The 19,271-nt window shown below is 42.0% G+C and overlaps 1 protein-coding gene across 1 annotated transcript; it reads right to left on the bottom strand.

Moving 5' to 3' along the window:
* Window positions 1-16,630: 16,630 nt before the first annotated feature.
* On the bottom strand, window positions 16,631-18,569 carry LOC117879629. Its single transcript, XM_034774902.1, has 3 exons — window positions 18,493-18,569; window positions 17,011-18,426; window positions 16,631-16,890 (listed from the first exon to the last, which is right to left on the bottom strand). Exons 2-3 carry the CDS (start codon window positions 18,383-18,385, stop codon window positions 16,631-16,633), a joined length of 1,635 nt encoding a protein of 544 aa, XP_034630793.1. The 5' UTR covers window positions 18,386-18,426; window positions 18,493-18,569.
* Window positions 18,570-19,271: the final 702 nt, after the last annotated feature.

Genomic DNA, 19,271 nt, shown 5'->3' with positions numbered 1-19,271 from the left:
TTCCAAGCTCTTACTTATTTTCTCCCAGCATGCCTCTCTGGGATTGGCCTTTTATGTTTGAGAGAGCTAAGTAGCTACAGGTCTAAAGTGGCCATTTTAGAATTGGCAGTCACTACTATATCTTCTCTTCCATCTGGTAAGTACCGCTTATGTGTTCCCTTTCTCATTACTAAAGACATGGTACATTTTCACTTTATAATATAATCATCACTATATGAAAATAAACACCATTAGCAAAAATACAGCCTCATTCTTCCATGGCTATACAAACATATACTCAGAAAAATCACAATTGGCTTTTGAACAATGTGCTAACTGTAAAAAGAGCCAAATGTGTAATGAATATGATCTGTAAAGAATGAGGTGTGGTCCCTGTATCCCAATACAGAGGCATTTGGGGGTTAGAGGAGTGGTGCCTGTGGCTCCATTACTACCAAGATTCACCAGATCCTTTCTTTCTCTATAGGAGTTAGAAACTATGCAATACTATATTCCTGAGGCTCCATTGCTATAACACTGCCTAGAAGAAGAGGTACTGGAACTAGGGGTGCTGCTGCACCCCCTGGCTTGAAGTGGTTTCCATCCTATACAGGGTTTACAGTTTGGTTCAGTGGCACTCAGCACCCCCACTATACAAATTGTTCCGGTACCCCTGCTTATGAGGGATTCTTTCCCCTCCATTCCCCTGCAAGATTTGGGACCATGCAGAACTCCCATAGCCTTCAGTTAGCATTTGCTTGAGTAAGAATGTCAGATTTGGACTCTTAGAAGTATACCTTTAAACAACTGTGGTATGGCTAACCTAAATTAATGCTCAGAGGTAAAAGTCTCTGCAATGTGTTCATACTCAGGGGCTAGCTACTTCCAGAGAGTTTCCTTATCAAAACTTTTATGTTTAGCCCTATTTTGTGCATATAAGCCATATTTCCTGTTCTAGAATAAAATTTGATTTTGTTTTCATTAAAAAGGAAAGTATCTAGGCTTTGAGAACCCATATGTAATCTACTTTAAATGAGTAGAATTTAAAGAGGAAGTGTCTCCAGATCTAAATAATGTATCTCCTGCATATATTTTAAAATCTCTAGTTCATTGCTGACAGATATAAACCAATAGCGGCTCTTCTTGACAAAAAGTTTTGTGTTCCCTTTGCTAGTTTTGCAGGATAAATTAATAAAAGAAAATGATTCCCAGAACACTGCATTCATAGCCTTATGATCATTCAAATGCATACTAATATACTGTATAATAATTCTCCCGTAATTCTAAATGGGTGCCTTTGGGCATAAACAAACAGTCCTACTTAATATGTTTCTGTAATTGGTAGTAATTTCAGATTGTTCAGATGACCAATCACATTATTTCACTCTTTTCAGGCTGAACAAATAAAGTAAAATTTACTTTTAAGGCATTTTACATTTATTCGGGAAAAAAAAAGTTGCCACACCTTGGCTTTGTTTTAAAGAATATAAGTAAGGTGCTAGAAACAGATGTTTTGCAGAGTTTATATAACCTGAAAATACCAGCTTTGGTGTACCTGGCAATCTGAATACTTTTTAGCACTGTTATGATGGCTATTGATGCTGTTGTACAAACAAAGGTGTTTTGTTAGGATAAGGTTCTAGTTAAATTGAAATTGCTATAGGAAAACAAGCATGTTAATTTCAGATCTTTTCAAAACAGAGAGAAGGGAAAACAAACAAATAAATGTTTGCCAAATAGAAAGGGACAAAAAAATGGGATTTTAAAAATATATATTTTCAAGTATCTAAAATAGCAAGGCAAAAATGGAGAGTGAAAAACAATAACATCTAAAAAAAATCCTCAATTGCATTCTTTTTAGTGAAGGCTCAGCTGGTATATTAGAAAAGTTGTGTGAAATATCTGCTATTACATTGTGATAATTAGTCTTAAATGTTTATTTCTTTTTCTTCTTATGGTACTCGCAGGGGTTATATGCATTCCCACTTGTCCTTGACAGTTGATAACAGGATAAGCATATTGAGGACAAATGTATTTTATACAACTTTAAGATTAGTTTTACTTGTAAAAAAAACAAAAACAAGAAAAAGAAAATTTCAATACTATGAGTGTTATTTTAGCAAGGGAGCTTTGAGGCTAGTCCAGAGGCCACCATGATAAAAGGAATCAAAACAAAAAGAAGAAAACCAAATCCTGCATATTAATCAAACACCTGCTACTACAAAATAGACCTACATTTTTAACCTTTGAACTTGATCCTGCAATCAGAGCAGTGTGGGTGGACTCATCCTTAGACCCACATAACTCACCACTGACTCCAGGAGACTTGTATGGGTGCCGGGGTCCGCTCACAGAGATCTAGTTACAGGACTGTGACTTTGAACAGCTACTACCTCATAAAGGAGATTCAGGAAATCACTTTTAGAAAAGGTACCTACCAAGTTGTGTACCATTGAGATTTTGCTTGTAAATTTTTTGTCTATTATTATTTACCTTCCTTGTGCTCTTCTGGGCAGCCTGTGCCCTGGCCCCGTTGAAGTTGCTAGAAAAATTCCCATTCACTTAAACGAAGCCAGGAATTCTCCTTTTACGTGTTTGAAAATCACCTAGCATATTACAGGCTATAGGAAAACCTACAATGCAAACCACAAGAACAATTCCTCTTTAAATAAAATAAGTGGCCTGGTAATTGACTTGAGTATTACAGTATGCTGTGATGAGGCACTGAGTGCCTGTTGGTCCTAAAATGGCAGCAGCTACATTCAAAATCCAAAACCAACTGAATTTTAAAATGGAATAACTCATCAGAAGCCTTAAAACCAGGGAGATTTAGACCTTGCTACAGCAAGAGACTTAAGCAAGTGCCTAACTATAAGTATGTGGGTAGTTTCATTAATGTCAATAGACTACTCACGTGCTTGAAGTTAGGCATGGGCCTAATTTTTTCCCCCTTAATCTTTTGCTTTTCATTTATTTCAGTTGATCAGTATATACATCCCCAGAAGGGATTAATTCCTCAGTGCATATCATGCTGCCGTAGAAGGAAATTGTGAGAGGAACAGCAGCACGCTAGGTCTTGCTCGTCACTCGTTCTTAATACTATGACTCTTCCAGTGTGTCTCCTGGTTAGCATGCAGATTTTTTAACTCACTGATGTTTGTGTGGCACCGGTGCTTTCTAGTTGCCAGTATTTTTTGAGATCAGTCCTCATGCCTGCAATAGTTTTTATCTTAGTTTTTTCATACCTTTTTCTTAGGAAAAATGATCATGTTAATAATACTTGTTGGGTGTCACTATTGAAAGAAAAATATATTGTTGCCTGTATGTATGTATGTGTGTTAGATTTTCGTCCTGACATGGTGTAAGTGTGCCATCTAAATGGGCAAAATTCATGGACTGTATAATTTCTTGATGATGATTTTCACCAGGAATAAATTTGGCCCTATAGATTGCATTAGCCAACTTCTCTGCCTGAGGGCTGTATATTCTGATAATTTTTTAAAAGGAGCATGGAAAAGGAGAACTAAACCTCAGTGCTTTGAGACTTCCACCTATCTATTTTAGTTTTAAGTACTGTTGTTTCTATATTTGCATACAGCAGTTGCTACATTGGCATCAAATGCTGATCATGCTGCACTACCATGGACAATCGTAGGTTCAAAGTCAGCAAACAGGCCAATAATGACTGATTTTATTGTACATGGTAATATTTTTTTATCACCATTGCTCGGAAGTAATGTTACGAAACCATAGTTTAACAGCAATATGATATTAAAGGACATTCTGTCATTGGTGCAGCTAATTAGCTTACATCTTCCTGAGATTAGCTTGAGACACAACTCCAATGCACCAACAAGAATCGATCACTCTAATGAGAAGCTGAGCATATGAAAAGAGATCCAAGAATACCTAGTTTAAAGATGACAGACACTATTCTAGTTTGGGCTTTTGGGGGGATTCTTTCAATGCAGCAGCATTTTTATTTTTTTTTGGTGGCTAGAGTCACAGCAATAATTCCCATAATTAACTAACCAAGCCTTCCTGAGGCCCAATAAAATGTTTTGTGATGTAGATTACAGGGTGCTGTGGTATATAATTATAGTGAACTGCCTAGATTTGTGGCAATTGTCCCTTGAGCTCTCAGTTTAAAATTTTTACCTTTTGGTGCAGTTTCAGTAGAGAGATCTTAAAGAGTTTGCTGTATTGCTCAATACTTTTTTTTTTTTAAAAGCATGAACAGAGAAGAATAAACTACCAAGAGACAGGGACTACAACCACTTCTAATTTCTTTCTTACGGCAGCTGAGCAAAATGTTTATCAGAGAACTTCAAAACATGCAGAGCAAAGGAACATAAAACGCAGATGAGTTTATGCTTTGATGAATTATTTAACCTATTTTTCCTCCAGTGAATGCAGCAATTTCTTTGAGATCACTTATCTAGCTGTTTATAGCGCATATACTGTATCCGTGCCTTTATTATACAGTATGACTAATTGTGTTCCATATATATTTTTATGCTATTTTACTTTCATATCCATTGCGAAGATGTTAAAATATTTTTTGTTTGAGATTCTTCATTAAATCTTCTGGCAGCACTTCTCTTTCTTGACACCCATTATCAGCTTGGTATCATTTGATTTGGCACAATAGAGTTGCTTTCATCTGGTTTCAATAAGAGAAATTCAAAATTGCTCCATGCTGTGGTCCAGCTGCTGGAGTTTCCCTTGTGACCCTTCCTCAATAGGCAGGGCATTGTTATTGGCATATTATTGACTAAATTTATGCATTTGATTGCTAGCAATGAATCTGATTTCCACACTTTATAAATGTTTCACTACACTTCTTGGGTGTCTAAATGAATGATTTAGAATTGCCAATTCTTACAATGTAGAAATAAACAATTTTAAATGGAATGGCTCGGATTATTTTTAATACATTTAACTCTAGGAAAACAACTGGAAAAATACTTCATGTTGAATCTGAATGGTAGTTGTTGTTGTACCTAAAAGTACTTCCTTTGATAAAGCATGATTTTTGTTCTTTCTGCTTTTTGTGTAGCTAAATCTACCTAGTCACAGGGCCACAAACTTAATTCTTCCAGAATTTAGACTGTGCTGCAAGCCTCTTGATAATAGAGATAAGTCTAAACTGAAATGTGTTTTCTCTTCAGATTTTGAGGAATTTGGGATCCGGATTCAGAAGTGAACATCTCAGCTTGTTTTAGAGTTGTTCTCCACCACCTCAAACGTGAGATCTATAAACAGGGCCAAATCTTTCAGCCCATCTTTTCTGAATAATAAAGGAAATGTAGAAATTGCTATATTGGATTGGACTGAGACAATAAGGGAATGACCTGCCCACAAGGAAAGTTCTTTCTTAATTTTGGGCAGCTGGTTTTGGGTTATGGTCTGACACAATGGGATTTATATCCCTTATAAATTTTTTCCTAGCTAAAGCAACTATGGATGTTTTCATTAAATTGTAAGCTCCATGTACCAGGATCATAATCTTATGTTTTTGTATATTGCCTAGCATCATGGGGTCCTGGTATGTGACAGAGGCTCTTATGTGTTATGGAAATACAAATAGTAAAATATAAATATGCCACATTTTTCCAAACCCTATCATAATAGCAAGAAAATAGCAATGCCTTGAATGGCCAATGTTAATAATAGTTAAAAAAATACTAAGTATATCTAACTATGAAGTTCTGGGATTCTGAAATGAGACATCTTAGCTGAAGCTCTGGCCTTAAAGATGAAGGGGAATTGTATTAAACATAAACAAAGTCACTCAAACAAGGACATATTTGTGACTAACAAAACATAGTACAAATATATACGATTTCCTTTTCTGTGACCATCAGGCAGTTCATTATGAGATATTGTCACACTGTGCTAGGTTTGATGTATATCTTTCTTACATTTGTAATTCTCAGTTTCTTGAATAAATAGTCCTGAGATTTCAAAGAAATTCAAACAACATGTTGGCACATGTCCTAGTTGACAAAAGTTTTTTTTTTTTTTTTTTTTAATCATCATACAACAAACGAAAAAAGGTCATTGCTTTTCTAGGGAATATTCTATTGATGATAGGATCCTCTTATGATTACATGACTGCCTGATTAAACTCTTCATACTTTACCTAGACATCTAGATTATTATGGTCCAGGACAGATATTTTATTGTTTGTTTCATTTGACAAGTGCTGGCTATTTTGCGTCTTCTGTTGCCACTGATTGTTTGTAGAACATATTTACCTACTTTCATTCTGCTCTGCTTTTCCCATAATCATCTAAATCTTTCATAAAATCTTATTATTTTAGTTGTGCATTTCCCGTATGTCAGTTGTGATATGGCTTCTCTTTACCAAATAGGCTTCCACGTACAACAACGTGGAGATATTTTGTAAAGGGTGAGACTGTGCGCATGTGTGTATGCGCATGCTAAAATGCTTGAATGTAGACTTGGGACTGAGCCACAGTAAGGATCCAAAATTCAGGTGTCTTCAGATCAATGGTTTTCATTAGAAGAATAAAATCTTGTAAATTCCTATAGTTTTCTTATAGGTGTGTTGGCTAAATTCTGCCCTCGGGTATTTTTATCTATGTTCTAAGATTTATATACACACTAATAAAGGTGCCTTTCCATAATGTCTAGGCAGTCTTGCCATAGCTTAAAAATACAACATAACTCATCCGCAGCAAACCAGACAATTCAAAAGCTCAAATTCCCTTCCTCCTCCTGTAATAACCAAGCATTACAATACACCCTCCACTCCCAATTTTCAAATGCCTGGGAAAAGAGAGAAGCTTTGCAGCATGTCCTGCATGTAATCAAATCTGATTATCTTGGAACAATGGTTGGGGAGCAAATTACAAACCTGTGGGGCTTTCAGTGAGCACCCAAGCAATATCCCTTTCTTGTGTATACCAGTGGGGCCTCAACTTGAGTACTGTGCCATCTCAGCTGTATTGGTAGGGCACCAGGGGAGACGTGATCTCTACAGTAGATAGGACGTAAGCCATTTTGGACTTCATAGATCAAACTCAACACACTTGTACACAGAACTCCCAATGAAGCTAATGTGTGTAAGTATCTGAGAGCAGTGTTTGTCCCTGTATGTTCTGGTAACACTATTAGCTTTGGGTTAGAGTCTGCCACCCTTACTCACCTTTAGTAGTATTTTGCTCTGCAAATAACATATGTACAATGCAATGCGAGTAAAGTGGTGGTAGAATTTGCTTCTAAATGAAGATCTTCCTTGGTTTTTCTACAATCCAAATAAAAAATGAGCTTATCTGTAGAATGTGTTGAGTTGTATTGTAGGCTCAACAATAGGTTCAGCCAAAGGGCATTTTTAAGTTATACTGCTATGGTAGAAATCATATGCAGTTACAGACTAATGGGATTTCATGCATTTTACTATACTAATATTTTCTGAGACTTCCCAAACTCTATGAAAAGTAAGTACATCTAAGTAAGATCATAAGTGTGTCTTTGCATATAAAAAAATCAGGCTAGATTTTGTTTTCATTGTAACTCAAATTATATTGAGAAACGTAAAAAGTTTAAAGGGAACATCGGAAGAAGACAATGAAATAATTCCCCATTAAACAGTAAAATAAAAGTAGGTCCTCAAAGGCCAAATTCTGGTCCCATTGAAGTCTATGGTCAATGGCAAAATTGTTAACTTCATTGCTATCAGGATTTAGCCCCTAGAAAGAAACTAATAGCACCAGTTAAAGTCAGGTGTAATAGGTAAGCTGCTCCATACAACTCTGCTAATTTATCAGATTCAGACTAGCAACATGTTTATTGTAACTCACTGGGATCTTATTTTTCACCATAAAATCAATGGCAAATTATATGATGGCTTTGGGACATGCACAAATAAAGACTAACCAAACGTGATAAAACTAATTATCATTTGTATGATCCAAGCTAGGACACCAATTCTGTTCTGGGCATTCTCATTTAGTGAAGAAAAGTGGAGAAGAAGGGTGGCTTTACACCCAGTGATGTTCACCTCATATGCTGGAGCCTGTTTGGTCCCCTAGTCCAGTTGTAGCAGCCTCAGTCTCCACCTACCCTCTACCTCAAGCAGACCTTACAAGCAGCCAGGATTAACTGGGTCCAGAACCACCTGGGGAATTCCCTGTGCTAGGCAAAATCCCATGTAGGGTTGCCAGGTGTCTGTTTTTCGACCGGAATGTCTGGTCTAAAAGGGACCCTGGCAGCTTTGGTCAGCACCGCTGACCGGGCCTTTAAGAGTCCAGTTGGTGGCATAGCAGAGCTAAGGCAAGCTCCCTGCCTGCCATGGCTCCGTGTGGCTCCCAGAAGCAGTGGTATGTCCCCCGCTACATCTCCTACACATAGGGGCAGCCAGGGGTCTCTGCACGCTTCCCACCCCGATCCAAGAGCCAGCTCCCAATGGCCAGGAACCGCAGCCAATGGGAGCTCCGGGGGCGGTGCTTGCGGATGAAGCAGCACACAGAGCCGCCTGGCTGCGCCGCACATAGGAGCTGAAGGGGGGGACATGCTGCTGCTTCCAGGAGCTGCTTGAGGTAAGCACCACCTGGAGCCTGCACCCCTTCCCACACCCCAACCCCCTACCCCAGCCCTGATCCTCCTCCCGCCCTCCAAGCCCCTTGTTCCAAGCCCAGAGCACCCTCCTGCACCCCAAACCCATCATTCCCAGTGCCACCCCAGAGCCCGCACCCCCATCCAGAGCCCTCACCCCCCACATCCCAAGTCCAGAGCCCCCTCATGCATCCCTCATCCATGGCCCTCCCAGAGCCTGCATCCCCAGCCAGAGCCCTCATCCTCCTGCACCTCAACCCCCTGCCCCAGCCCCCTCCTGCACCCCAAATCCCTGATCCCTGGCCCCATCCCAGAGCCCATACCCCCAGCCAGAGCCTTCACTCCCCCTGTACCCCAAACCCCTGTGCCCCAGCCCGGAACCCCTTCCGCACCCTAAACCCCTCATTTCTGGCCACACCTCAGAACCCATACCCACAGCCCAGAGCCTGTACCCCCTCCCACACCATTACCCCCTGCCTCAGCCCAGAGCTCCCTCCCATACTCCGAACGCCTTGGTTCCATCCCCCAGCCCAGAGCACTCTCTTACACCCCTAACCCCTCATCCCCAGCCCCACCCCAGAGTCTGCATCCCCAGCCGAAGCCCTCACCCCCTTCCACACCCCAACCCTCTGACCAGCCCCATGAAAATGAGTGAGGGTGGGGACAATGAGCAACAGAGGGAGGGGGGGATGGAGTGAGTGGGGGCAGGGCCTCTGAGAAGGGGAGGGGTAGGGGTGGGGCCTCAGAGGAGGGGCAGGGGAACGGTGTTTGGTTTTGTGTGGGTAGAAAGTTGACAACCCCTAATCCCATGTGGCTGGATCCACTGGCTTTATGACTCTTTACACCATCAGAATTTGGGTGAAAGAAATATGAAAAGAAATTGCAGCCTTAGCTTTTCAGCTCATAAGTGCAGGGTAGTGTTCAAACCCACAGCACAACTTACTTTCTTGGGGAGGAAAAATATTTGTAGCGGTTTGTCTGTTGGAGCAGTTCATTATAAGCAGTGAGATGTTTTGTTTTAAAAACTTTTAAAATTACATTTGATTTGTAACTCTTCATTTACTTAAATGCACAGCAAGTATTTAAAAATTCTTACCCCTGACCCAAGTAGTTAGCCAATATTTGGGGTTTGGTGGTTGTTTCCATTAGCAGAAACTGATGATGGAATCACATTCCTTTGATGCAATCCTGTTTGTTGTGTGCATTCTTTGTAAAATCCTGTTTCTTTAAACACAGTAGGAATCAAATAGCAGGAAACAGTTTCTTTACTCACCATTCAAAGAAACTTTCCAACCAATACTCTATCCAAAAGCCCTCTGACTAGGCTTTTTGGGCTAGATTCAAAAGGAGATGCATAAGTGCTGACTCCATTGGTGCTTCAGCCCTAGAGCACCCATGGAAAAAATAGTGGGTGCTTAGCACCCACCGGCAGCCCTGCAAATCAGCTCCTTCCCCTCCCTCCCAGTGCCTTTTGCCCACCACGGTCAGCTGTTCAGCAGCATGCAGGAGGCACTGGGGGGTAGGAGGAGAAGTGAGGGCGGGGTGCACTCAGGGGAGGGGGCGGAGTGGGTGTGGGAAGAGGTGGGGTGAGGATAGGGACTTGGGGGAAGGGGTGGAGTGGGGGCGGGGCCTGGGGTTGAGCAGGGGATCGCACCCCCCCTGGCAATTTAGAAAGATGGCGCCTTCTGAGAGGATGTAGGTGTCACAACACTCAGCATTGGAGTGCCTAATTTTTAGGTACCCTGCCATCTAGCAGAATTCACAACTTTGAGGTAAGCTCCCTATACAATCCATGGGTATTAAAACTGGGATTAACAAAAGCCAGCATGCTGAGTGGGGAGCTGCCTAAGTGAGGAGTGTAGCCTAAACTTTGCCCCTGACAGGGAGCTAGGTGCTTATCATCACTTGGGATTTACAGCCATGAACCCTCTCCTGGAGTTAGGCTTGGAAGGTAGAGTCAACTTGTCCTGCAGTGGCTCACAAGTGTGACTCCCAGCTGCAGGGTAGACTGTTAAGTAGCAGGGCACACACCCCAAACTGGCTCTGAGTTCTATGCTTAGATTTCACCAACCAAGTATCAAATGTAAATGCCTTAGGCACTATAACAGCCTGACCATGGAGTCACAGACAGTCCCCTTGGGTACTCTGGGCTATCTTGCCACCAAGGCAAGCTTGCCTTTGTGACAGATGGTCCCTTACACTAAAAATCACAACAATATTCAGGTTACTCCCAATGCCAAAGGACCAGTCGCTTACCCCAGGTCAATTGCATTTTAGAGCTTACACCAAAGAGAGTGCTTACAGTTAATCCTATAATAAACTATCTAACGATCTCTTAACTAAGAAGAAGAAATAAAATTTATTTACAAAATTAAAGCAGATAAACAAACAGGCATGGATGAGCTCTAGTCTTAAGTTTTAAAAGGTGATAGAAATTGCTGCAATATGCAAGCTCTGTAGGTCCTTTAGGGTTAACCCAGGCTGAGAAGCTGGGGATCCCTTGCTTATGCTTACAAATCTTGCCCTCCCAAAATATGGCATTGGCCACTGTCAGAAGATAGGCTACTGGGCTAGATGGACCATTGGTCTGACCCAGTATGGCCATTGTTATGTTCTTATAATCCAAGAAGTATAGAGATACGGTGTCTTCTTGTTAGGTCTTCTTGTTGAGTGATGTAGTTATACTGATGTAAGCCCTTGTGTAGACAGCACTATGTTGAGGGGAGAGCTTCTCCCGCTAACATAGCTACCACCTCTCAGGGAGGTGGTTTAACGACGCCAACAGGAGAGCTCTCTCCCATCAGCATAGAGAGTCTTCATTAAAGTGCTATAGTGGCGCAGCTGCACCGATGGAGCGTTTTAAGACTTGCCCTTAAGGATTTTTATTCCCTTCCCTGCAGAGTTCAAGCTGATAGGATGAGTTCATGCACACACCCCCCTCTCCATGTGGGTGGAGGGTGGGGAGGAACGCAGTTAACAAAGTCTTTGTTCTTTAATGTTTCGCAATGGCTCATTTGGTTTCAATAGGCTTTCTTGATATGGAGGGCTTAACACCTTCTGTATGAAGCCAGCATTTTACATGAATGAATGCTTCCTTCCTGTTTAACTCTGGGCTTGTCTTCATGTACAGCGCTACACCCCTAGATGCCTTCTTCCTGGGCTGTGCCTGCCCCTTTTTATGCTCCACTCTGATTGGCCAGCGCTATTTTCACTTTGCTGATTGGCTGGGTATTTTTGTGTTCGGCTGCTGGGGTGTGGATGGGTTGGCTGGCAAACTGGCTAGGGCCACTCCTGGACTCAGGTTCCAGTCCCCTTGCTCCAATGAATATTTAATTGTTTATATAAAATGGAACAACTCCAACAGGAAAGTTTGAGAGAGACCCAGCTCAGAATACTCCATAGCTAACAAATATATTCCATAAGGGAACTTAATCATTGCTGACATCTGTTCTGAATGACAGGTGGCTTTTATGCCCACCAGCTTCTATGATTTTTCACCCAAACCCCTTTCTCAAATATGTATGCTGCAAAGAAAGTTAGTGATCTCTATTTTTTTTCACACATTCTTTCCTGTCAACCATCTAATAGGCTATCAAATTACACTTTTTGGTAGATGTCCTATAGAACAGCTACCGGTATGTTTGTACACAGCCTGCTTGTGGCTTATGCATTCCACTAAAGCTGTGCTCAACATAACTGCATATGGTACCCTGAGAAACTAAGGGGACCTGTCATGTTAGACAGGAGTCATTTATTATCCCAGTCACTATAGCCTCTTACTGGCATTAAATGCAAAGAATCGGGGAAAAAAAGCAATTTGTTTGTGCAACCATTTTAATATATTGGCTGCTGTGTGCTATTTAAGCAACTACAGAGAGCATATTTCTTCCTATCAAAGGGTCCCAGGCTCAGTTGAAGTGACCTGAACAAGAATGATGGCCCTATTATTTCATCCTCCTTAAAAGAAATCAAGAAAGTCAATACAAGTAGTGAAGTTTTTAGCAAGTAAGGATTGACAGAAGTAACCATACGTTGCTTGATCTTGTATTCCTTCCTTGTGTGTAGCCCCATTGTTTAAGGTGACTTCTGTTTTGTGTAAAAGCTGACTGGAAGGGTCAGGCCCATGGTTGATATAGGGCAGGCGTAGGCAACCTATGGCACGTGTGCCGAAGGCGGCACACGAGCTGATTTTCAGTGGCACTCACATTGCCCGGGTCCTGCCCACTGGTCCGGGAGGCTCTGCATTTTAATTTAATTTTAAATGAAGCTTCTTAAACATTCTAAAAACCTTATTTACTTTACATACAACAATAGTTTAGTTATATATTATAGACTTATAGAAAGAGACCTTCTAAAAACGTTAAAATGCATTACTGGCGCGCGAAACCTTAAATTAGAGTGAATAAATGTAGACTCGGCACACCACTTCTGAAAGGTTGCCGACTCCGGATATAGAGGATTGTACCCATAAAAAATATCTCTTTATCCAATGCTCGTCCTAGTGACTTATATCACAGCGTTCCCATGCCAACAACAAGCAACAGAGGGTCCTGTGGCACCTTTAAGACTAACAGAAGTAATGGGAGTGTCGGAGAAAAACACAGTTCTCACTTTTTGTTTGGGTACAGCAAGTCAGATGCTTTATTTCTCTCACAATTGCGCAGAGGGAGAGAGCTAAGCAGGTCTCTCTACAGGTAAACAATTACAGCAAGCATTTATACCTTTCATTACAGACAATAACAAGCAAGAGCTGCATTTTGTTTATACATAGGCCATCTTGATATCTTATTTTTCTCACTTGTTTTGACTCTAGCCTACATACAATATTTTCTACACATTATCTACACAAGGTCACAACAACTTCTCACACAGTTCTTTCCCACTCGCCTCTCACAATCCTCGCTTCTGCAAATCTCGCGTTATTAGGGTTACAGTTAGTCTAACTCTTGCTAACGAACTGTCATGCATTGCAGTTCCTTCCTGTCAGTTCTTTCTCTGCTTCCACAGCCCCCCCTTTTGTACTACTAGTACAACAAACATTTTCAAATCTCTATTTGCATTAAATCTTGGACTTCAGATTCTACATCAGATGCTTCAATTTTAGGGGTTTTGATTGGATGTAATGACAATGCATGATTAGCATGAACATGAAAGGTATTACTATTATTACGTCCTTTACAACAACAATAACATAATCCTAAACTAACTAATAGCAACACAAGCAATAACATTCCCATAGCAAGAATATGATGGGGTTGGTGTACAGTCTTAGTCATAAAACACAATACATCATACTTAGTACATAAGGTGGATACTCTATAAGCTGTCTGAAAGGCATACTTTTTAACTTGATATATATTTTGAAGCATGTGAATTTGCCCTTGTACTTCAGAGATTTCCTGAATCTCTGGTAACAATGAAAACAAATTCTGAAATCTATCAGGTACTAAACTAGTCCAATTAAAGGGTATCTGGAACCTAAGGGCTACTTGCAAAACTCTATCTGCAGGCCAGTAAATAATATGATTGCCTGCAGTGGTAGTGAGATTAAAATGCATGTCTTGCAATGTGGTGGCATTAACATACACACAGCTATCATTAGCTTGAAAAAGTAAGTGTCCTGTCAGGGTAGTTCCTTGTCCCCTACCCTCCCAGCAAACGTAGTCATAAACAGTGACAACTTCTCCTGGCTTCAGTTTACGTATACACTGAAGCTGTGGGGGTTCTAACGGCCAAAATGTCCATTGACTTCCTAACCCCATCCAAATGTCAGGTGTAATCCCAGGAGCACTGACTAAAAATCGATTGGGCATACCAGGTGGTCTAATTTCCCAGATGTCTCGGTGAATTACCCAATCCCACATGCATCCTCCCCATGGACCCGGCAGGATACGGTATGTGGGAGCCCACACCCCCTGAACCGGTCCATATGCTTGGAAGGAGCATTGAGAATGTCCGCACTTCCACCCAGAAAGTCTCCAAGTATGTCTCCATGGCCACAGATCAGATGGTACTCCTGATGTGTCTGTAAGGGCAGTGGGCCAAGCCTGATGCTCTAGATCATTCCGAATGGCCATTAGCTGGTCATTCAGGAAATCCTGAATTTCTGAACATGCTAGATCCCACTGCAATGCCTTCCCAGCTTCAGTGATATTCAATACCATCTCTGTCAGCAACTTCTGGGTCATAGAACTAAGGGCGGAAATAACATGTAACTCACCAACTCCAGCCTGTACCTGGGTTAGTTGTGCTCCAGAAACAAGGCCAATGGCCTTCTCTAGTTGCCCCAATTTCTCATCATGTTCTTGGTTCTTAAAAATACTCCACACTGCTGCTGCACTATTGGCCCCATCCCACAGGGATCCGGTCAAGTCTCTCTTCTTTCTAGAAGAAATAACCCAAGCCCTCTGTTGTGCTAATCTAATGGCAGCCCCTTGTGAACAATTTGGGTATGTAGAGGTAATCTGAAAACTGGATAAGGGCAATGAAAATTTAACAGTCCCTAATGTAGTGTTAATCACAGTCCACCGATATCCTAATATATCTCTCTTTGGTGTAGTACTATACCACATCTGTTGGTTGAACACCTTTATGTACTTCCGGGAGGCATTAATATTAATGGCATAAGAGGGGGTGTATTGCAATAAGGTACAGGTCACATTATTATTCACTGGAATAGTTTCTATGCAGGTAAAATTTCCAGTGGCAGAACAAACTCTTTGGGTATTTGTTTGATTATTCACTAATTGAGTGACCAAATAACAATAAGGGCCTCTCTCATTTAACACAGTACAAATTCCAGGAACAGCCATCATATCTACTTCACTATAGAACCCATGAATTGCAGTTATTAATTCTTGGGGTTCGGTGGTAGTGATATCATGTATTTCTATCTCTACTGATCCATTTGTTTTCCATTCAATTGTTCGCTCATATACATTATCCTGAACTTTAAAGAATAATTTCTCTGAACAAAATTTCAGTAAATCACTAAGATGTGAAAGCCTTGGCCAATGGGTTTCATTGGAATATACAGTATTGTTTGTATCTGGGTAAGTTACAGTGGTGGTGGCAGGGGTCAAGGGACTAGTGGTGGGCGTAGTCTTCGTGGTGGCAAGGCGTTTTTGATATTCGTCATCTGAAAGCCAATTAGGGAGGGCAGTGCATCCTGAAGGTACCTGTCCATAAGCACAGAGCCCTGATCCTGGAAGAAATCCAAACCACCACTCGACCCCGCATTCCCAGGAACGATCCCCACAATTCCCTCCTTGCCAATAAACAATGCTCCGTCTCTTCCACCAGGGCCAGTTCTTAATGTCTCTTGTAGTCAGGAATCCCTGGACTTTGGTGGTTTTAGCAGAGCGAGTGTTTCTTCTTTTCTTCTTCAAAGGCAGTTGTGATTCAACATAGTACAGGGGAGAGGTTACTAGCACTTCACCCTGTACTGGTGTGATTCCTTTAAAAAAATTCAAAGGCATTGTAGATCTGTCAGTGGACAAGGGAGAGGTTACTAGCACTTCACCTTGTCCTCCTTCCCGGCTGTCCAGAAGGCACAGCAGAGCTAGCAGGAGAAATAGACTGATCATCAGCTGGAGAATCCTCTCCAGGTGGAGGGGTCTTTTTGCAGTGAGAAGCATGGGTCCAGGCAGGTAGTCCTTGGCACTTCACAGCAGTGTTGGTGGTTAACAGGACTTGGAAAGGGCCCTTCCAGCGTGGAGCCAGGGCAGTCTTTCGCTGATGGACCTTTATGTAGACCCAGTCTCCTGGTTCCAGCGAGTGGCAGGGCTGCACAGGATCCGTGGGTAGTGCTTCTTTCACCTGTGTATAAAAAGACTTAACACATTTCATTAGTGCCTGACAATACTTAAGCATTGTGTCATCCATTAAATGAATGTCCATCTGATCTAGGGTCAGTGGGGGCGCAGTTGGTAGTCACATCGGGCGCCCTGTCAAAATCTCATGAGGGCTGAGTCCAGTCTTTCGATTGGGAGTGGCCCTCATACTCATTAGTGCCAGAGGAAGGGCATCTGGCCACTTTAAGTTTGTTTCAGCACACATCTTGGCCCGTTTATTTTTCAGAATTCCATTCATGGCGTTCCACTGCCCCGGCAGACAGCGGATGGTGGGGGCAGTGAAGGTTGTGTTGGATCTGCAAAGCTGCACATAACTCTTTTACAATCTGTCCAGTAAAATGAGTTCCACGGTCACTGCTGATACTCACAGGGATGCCAAATCGTGGTACAAAATCTTTAAGGAGAAGTTTCACAACAGTCCTGGCATCTGCTTTCCTGCAGGGAAAAGCTTCAACCCAATTTGAAAATACATCCACTAAAACCAATACATATTCATAACCACAACATTTAGACAGTTGAATAAAATCAATCTGAATATTTACAAAAGGTCCCCAAGGGGGAGGGGGAGCTGCCTGCCTAACTTTAACAGCTTTACCAATGTTATGCTGTTGACAAATCACACATTGTTGACAGTAGTGATGTGCAATGACTGGGAAACCGAACGCACACCAATCTCGGTTAATTGCAGCAACCATCCCCCCTTTGCGTACGTGTGCCATTCTGTGGTATACATGAGCAAGATAAGGCATTAGCATCTTCTGTGCAACCAGGCGACCAGCTGGGGCACGCCAAAGATGGTCAGGGTGTAGAATACAGCCATTAGCACTCCAAAAACGTTTCTCAGCTGCTGGTGCTGCTTCCTGGATCTTGGCCAGATCCTCAAGGGAGGCTAGTGGAGGCTGCTCAATCAAAGTATATTCAGCCTGAGGGGCAGAAAGGGCCGCTGCTTTGGCTGCAGAGTCTGCCAAAGCATTTCCACGGGTAACTTCATCATGAAGGGTCTGGTGAGCTGTGCATTTAACAACAGCTATAGCTTTGGGCAATACAAGGGCATCCAGAAGAGCAGAAACATACAGACTATTCTTAATAGGAGAACCAGTGGATGTAAGGAAACCTCTATACTTCCAGAGCAAACCATAATCATGTACCACTCCAAAAGCATCATGAGAGTCTGTATAAATTGTAACTGCTTGATCCTGAGCTAGAATGCAGGCTCGAGTTAAAACCACAAGTTCGGCCACTTGAGAAGAAAACACAGAAGGAAGAAAAGCACTTTCAATAACAGCATAGGCAGAGCACACAGCATAACCAGCAACCAATTTACCCTTAGAATCTCGCAAGCACAAACCATCCACGAAGTAAATAAGATCAGGATTTTGCAAAGGCACATCTAGCAAATCATCTCTTGGACGGGAGAGGACCGACGTCACAGACACACAGTCATGTGGTTCTCCATCCTCTGGCCCAGGCAACAAGGAGGCAGGATTTAGAACGGGGCAACGAGCCAAAGTAATATGAGACGAAGACAACAAGACAAGCTCATATTTTGTAAGACAAGAAGTGGATAGATGCTGTGTCTTAGATTTTAACAAGAGTGCAGCCACACCATGAGGGACAGCAACAATCAAAGGAGATCCTAAGACAATGGATTCAGATACTTGAACAGCAAGGGCCCCTGCAGCCACAGCACGCAGGCAAGGGGGAAATCCAGCTGCCATAGCATCTAGGGCCGTACTGTAATAAGCAATGGGACGGTGTTTATCTCTGTGCTTTTGCGTTAATACAGCCAAAGCAAACCCATTACGCTCATGACAGAAAAGAGTAAATTGTTTAGCATAATCAGGAAGTCCCAGGGCCGGTGCACTGGACAGGCTTTGCTTGATAGCAACAAAAGCTCGTTCAGCCTCTGGAGACCAAGGAAGAGGCTCAGGAGTACCTGACTTAGTCAGATCCTGTAAAGGTTTAATCATTGTTGCATAGCCTAAAATCCACTGTCTACAGTACCCAGTCATTCCAAGAAAAGTACGCATTTGAGAAATAGTACCAGGCCTAGGCATATTTAAAATAGCAGAAATACGAGAATCTGATAAATGACGAGTACCAGGGGAAATATCATGACCAAGGTAATGAACCCTGGGCTGACAAAGCTGTAGTTTTTCCTGGGATGCCTTATGACCCTTAGCAGCTAAAGCAGTCAAAAGAATCAAAGTATCAGCTTTACAAGATTCAAAAGAAAGGGATGCCAGCAAAAGATCATCCAGATAATGTATAAGCACTGATTTACTTGGAAAAACCACATCATCCAGATCCTTTTTCAAGATCTGGGAAAACAAGGATGGGGACTCAGTATACCCTTGGGGTAACCGGGTCCAGGTGTACTGGCGTCCTTTATAGGTAAAGGCAAACAGATACTGACTATCAGGGTGAATGGGGATAGAAAAGAAAGCTGAACAAAGGTCCACAACAGTAAAGTGGGTGGCTGAAGGGGGAATACAAGAAAGAATTGTAGCTGGATTTGGAACCACAGGAAAAGAAGGCAAAACAACAGCATAATCGCGCGGAGATCTTGAACAAACCTATAGGTGTTCTTTCCTGGCTTCTTTACAGGAAAGATAGGAGTATTACAAGAACTGGTGGTGGCAACAATAATACCCTGCTGTAATAAAGACTCCATTACTGGGGCTATACCTTCCTCTGCCTCAGGACACAGAGGGTATTGTGGAACCCTTGGCAAAGCTTTAGAAGGATCAACAAAAATCTTAACCGGTTCAGCTGTCCGAATCTGTCCCACTTCATTGGCATGCCGAGACCAGAGATGGGGGGGAACTTGTGACAACAAATGCACAAGGTCAGGAC

Source organism: Trachemys scripta, chromosome 6 (genome assembly GCF_013100865.1).
Source record: "Trachemys scripta elegans isolate TJP31775 chromosome 6, CAS_Tse_1.0, whole genome shotgun sequence".
Classification (NCBI taxonomy): Eukaryota; Metazoa; Chordata; order Testudines; family Emydidae; genus Trachemys; species Trachemys scripta.
This window is presented reverse-complemented; position numbering and strand designations above follow the sequence as displayed.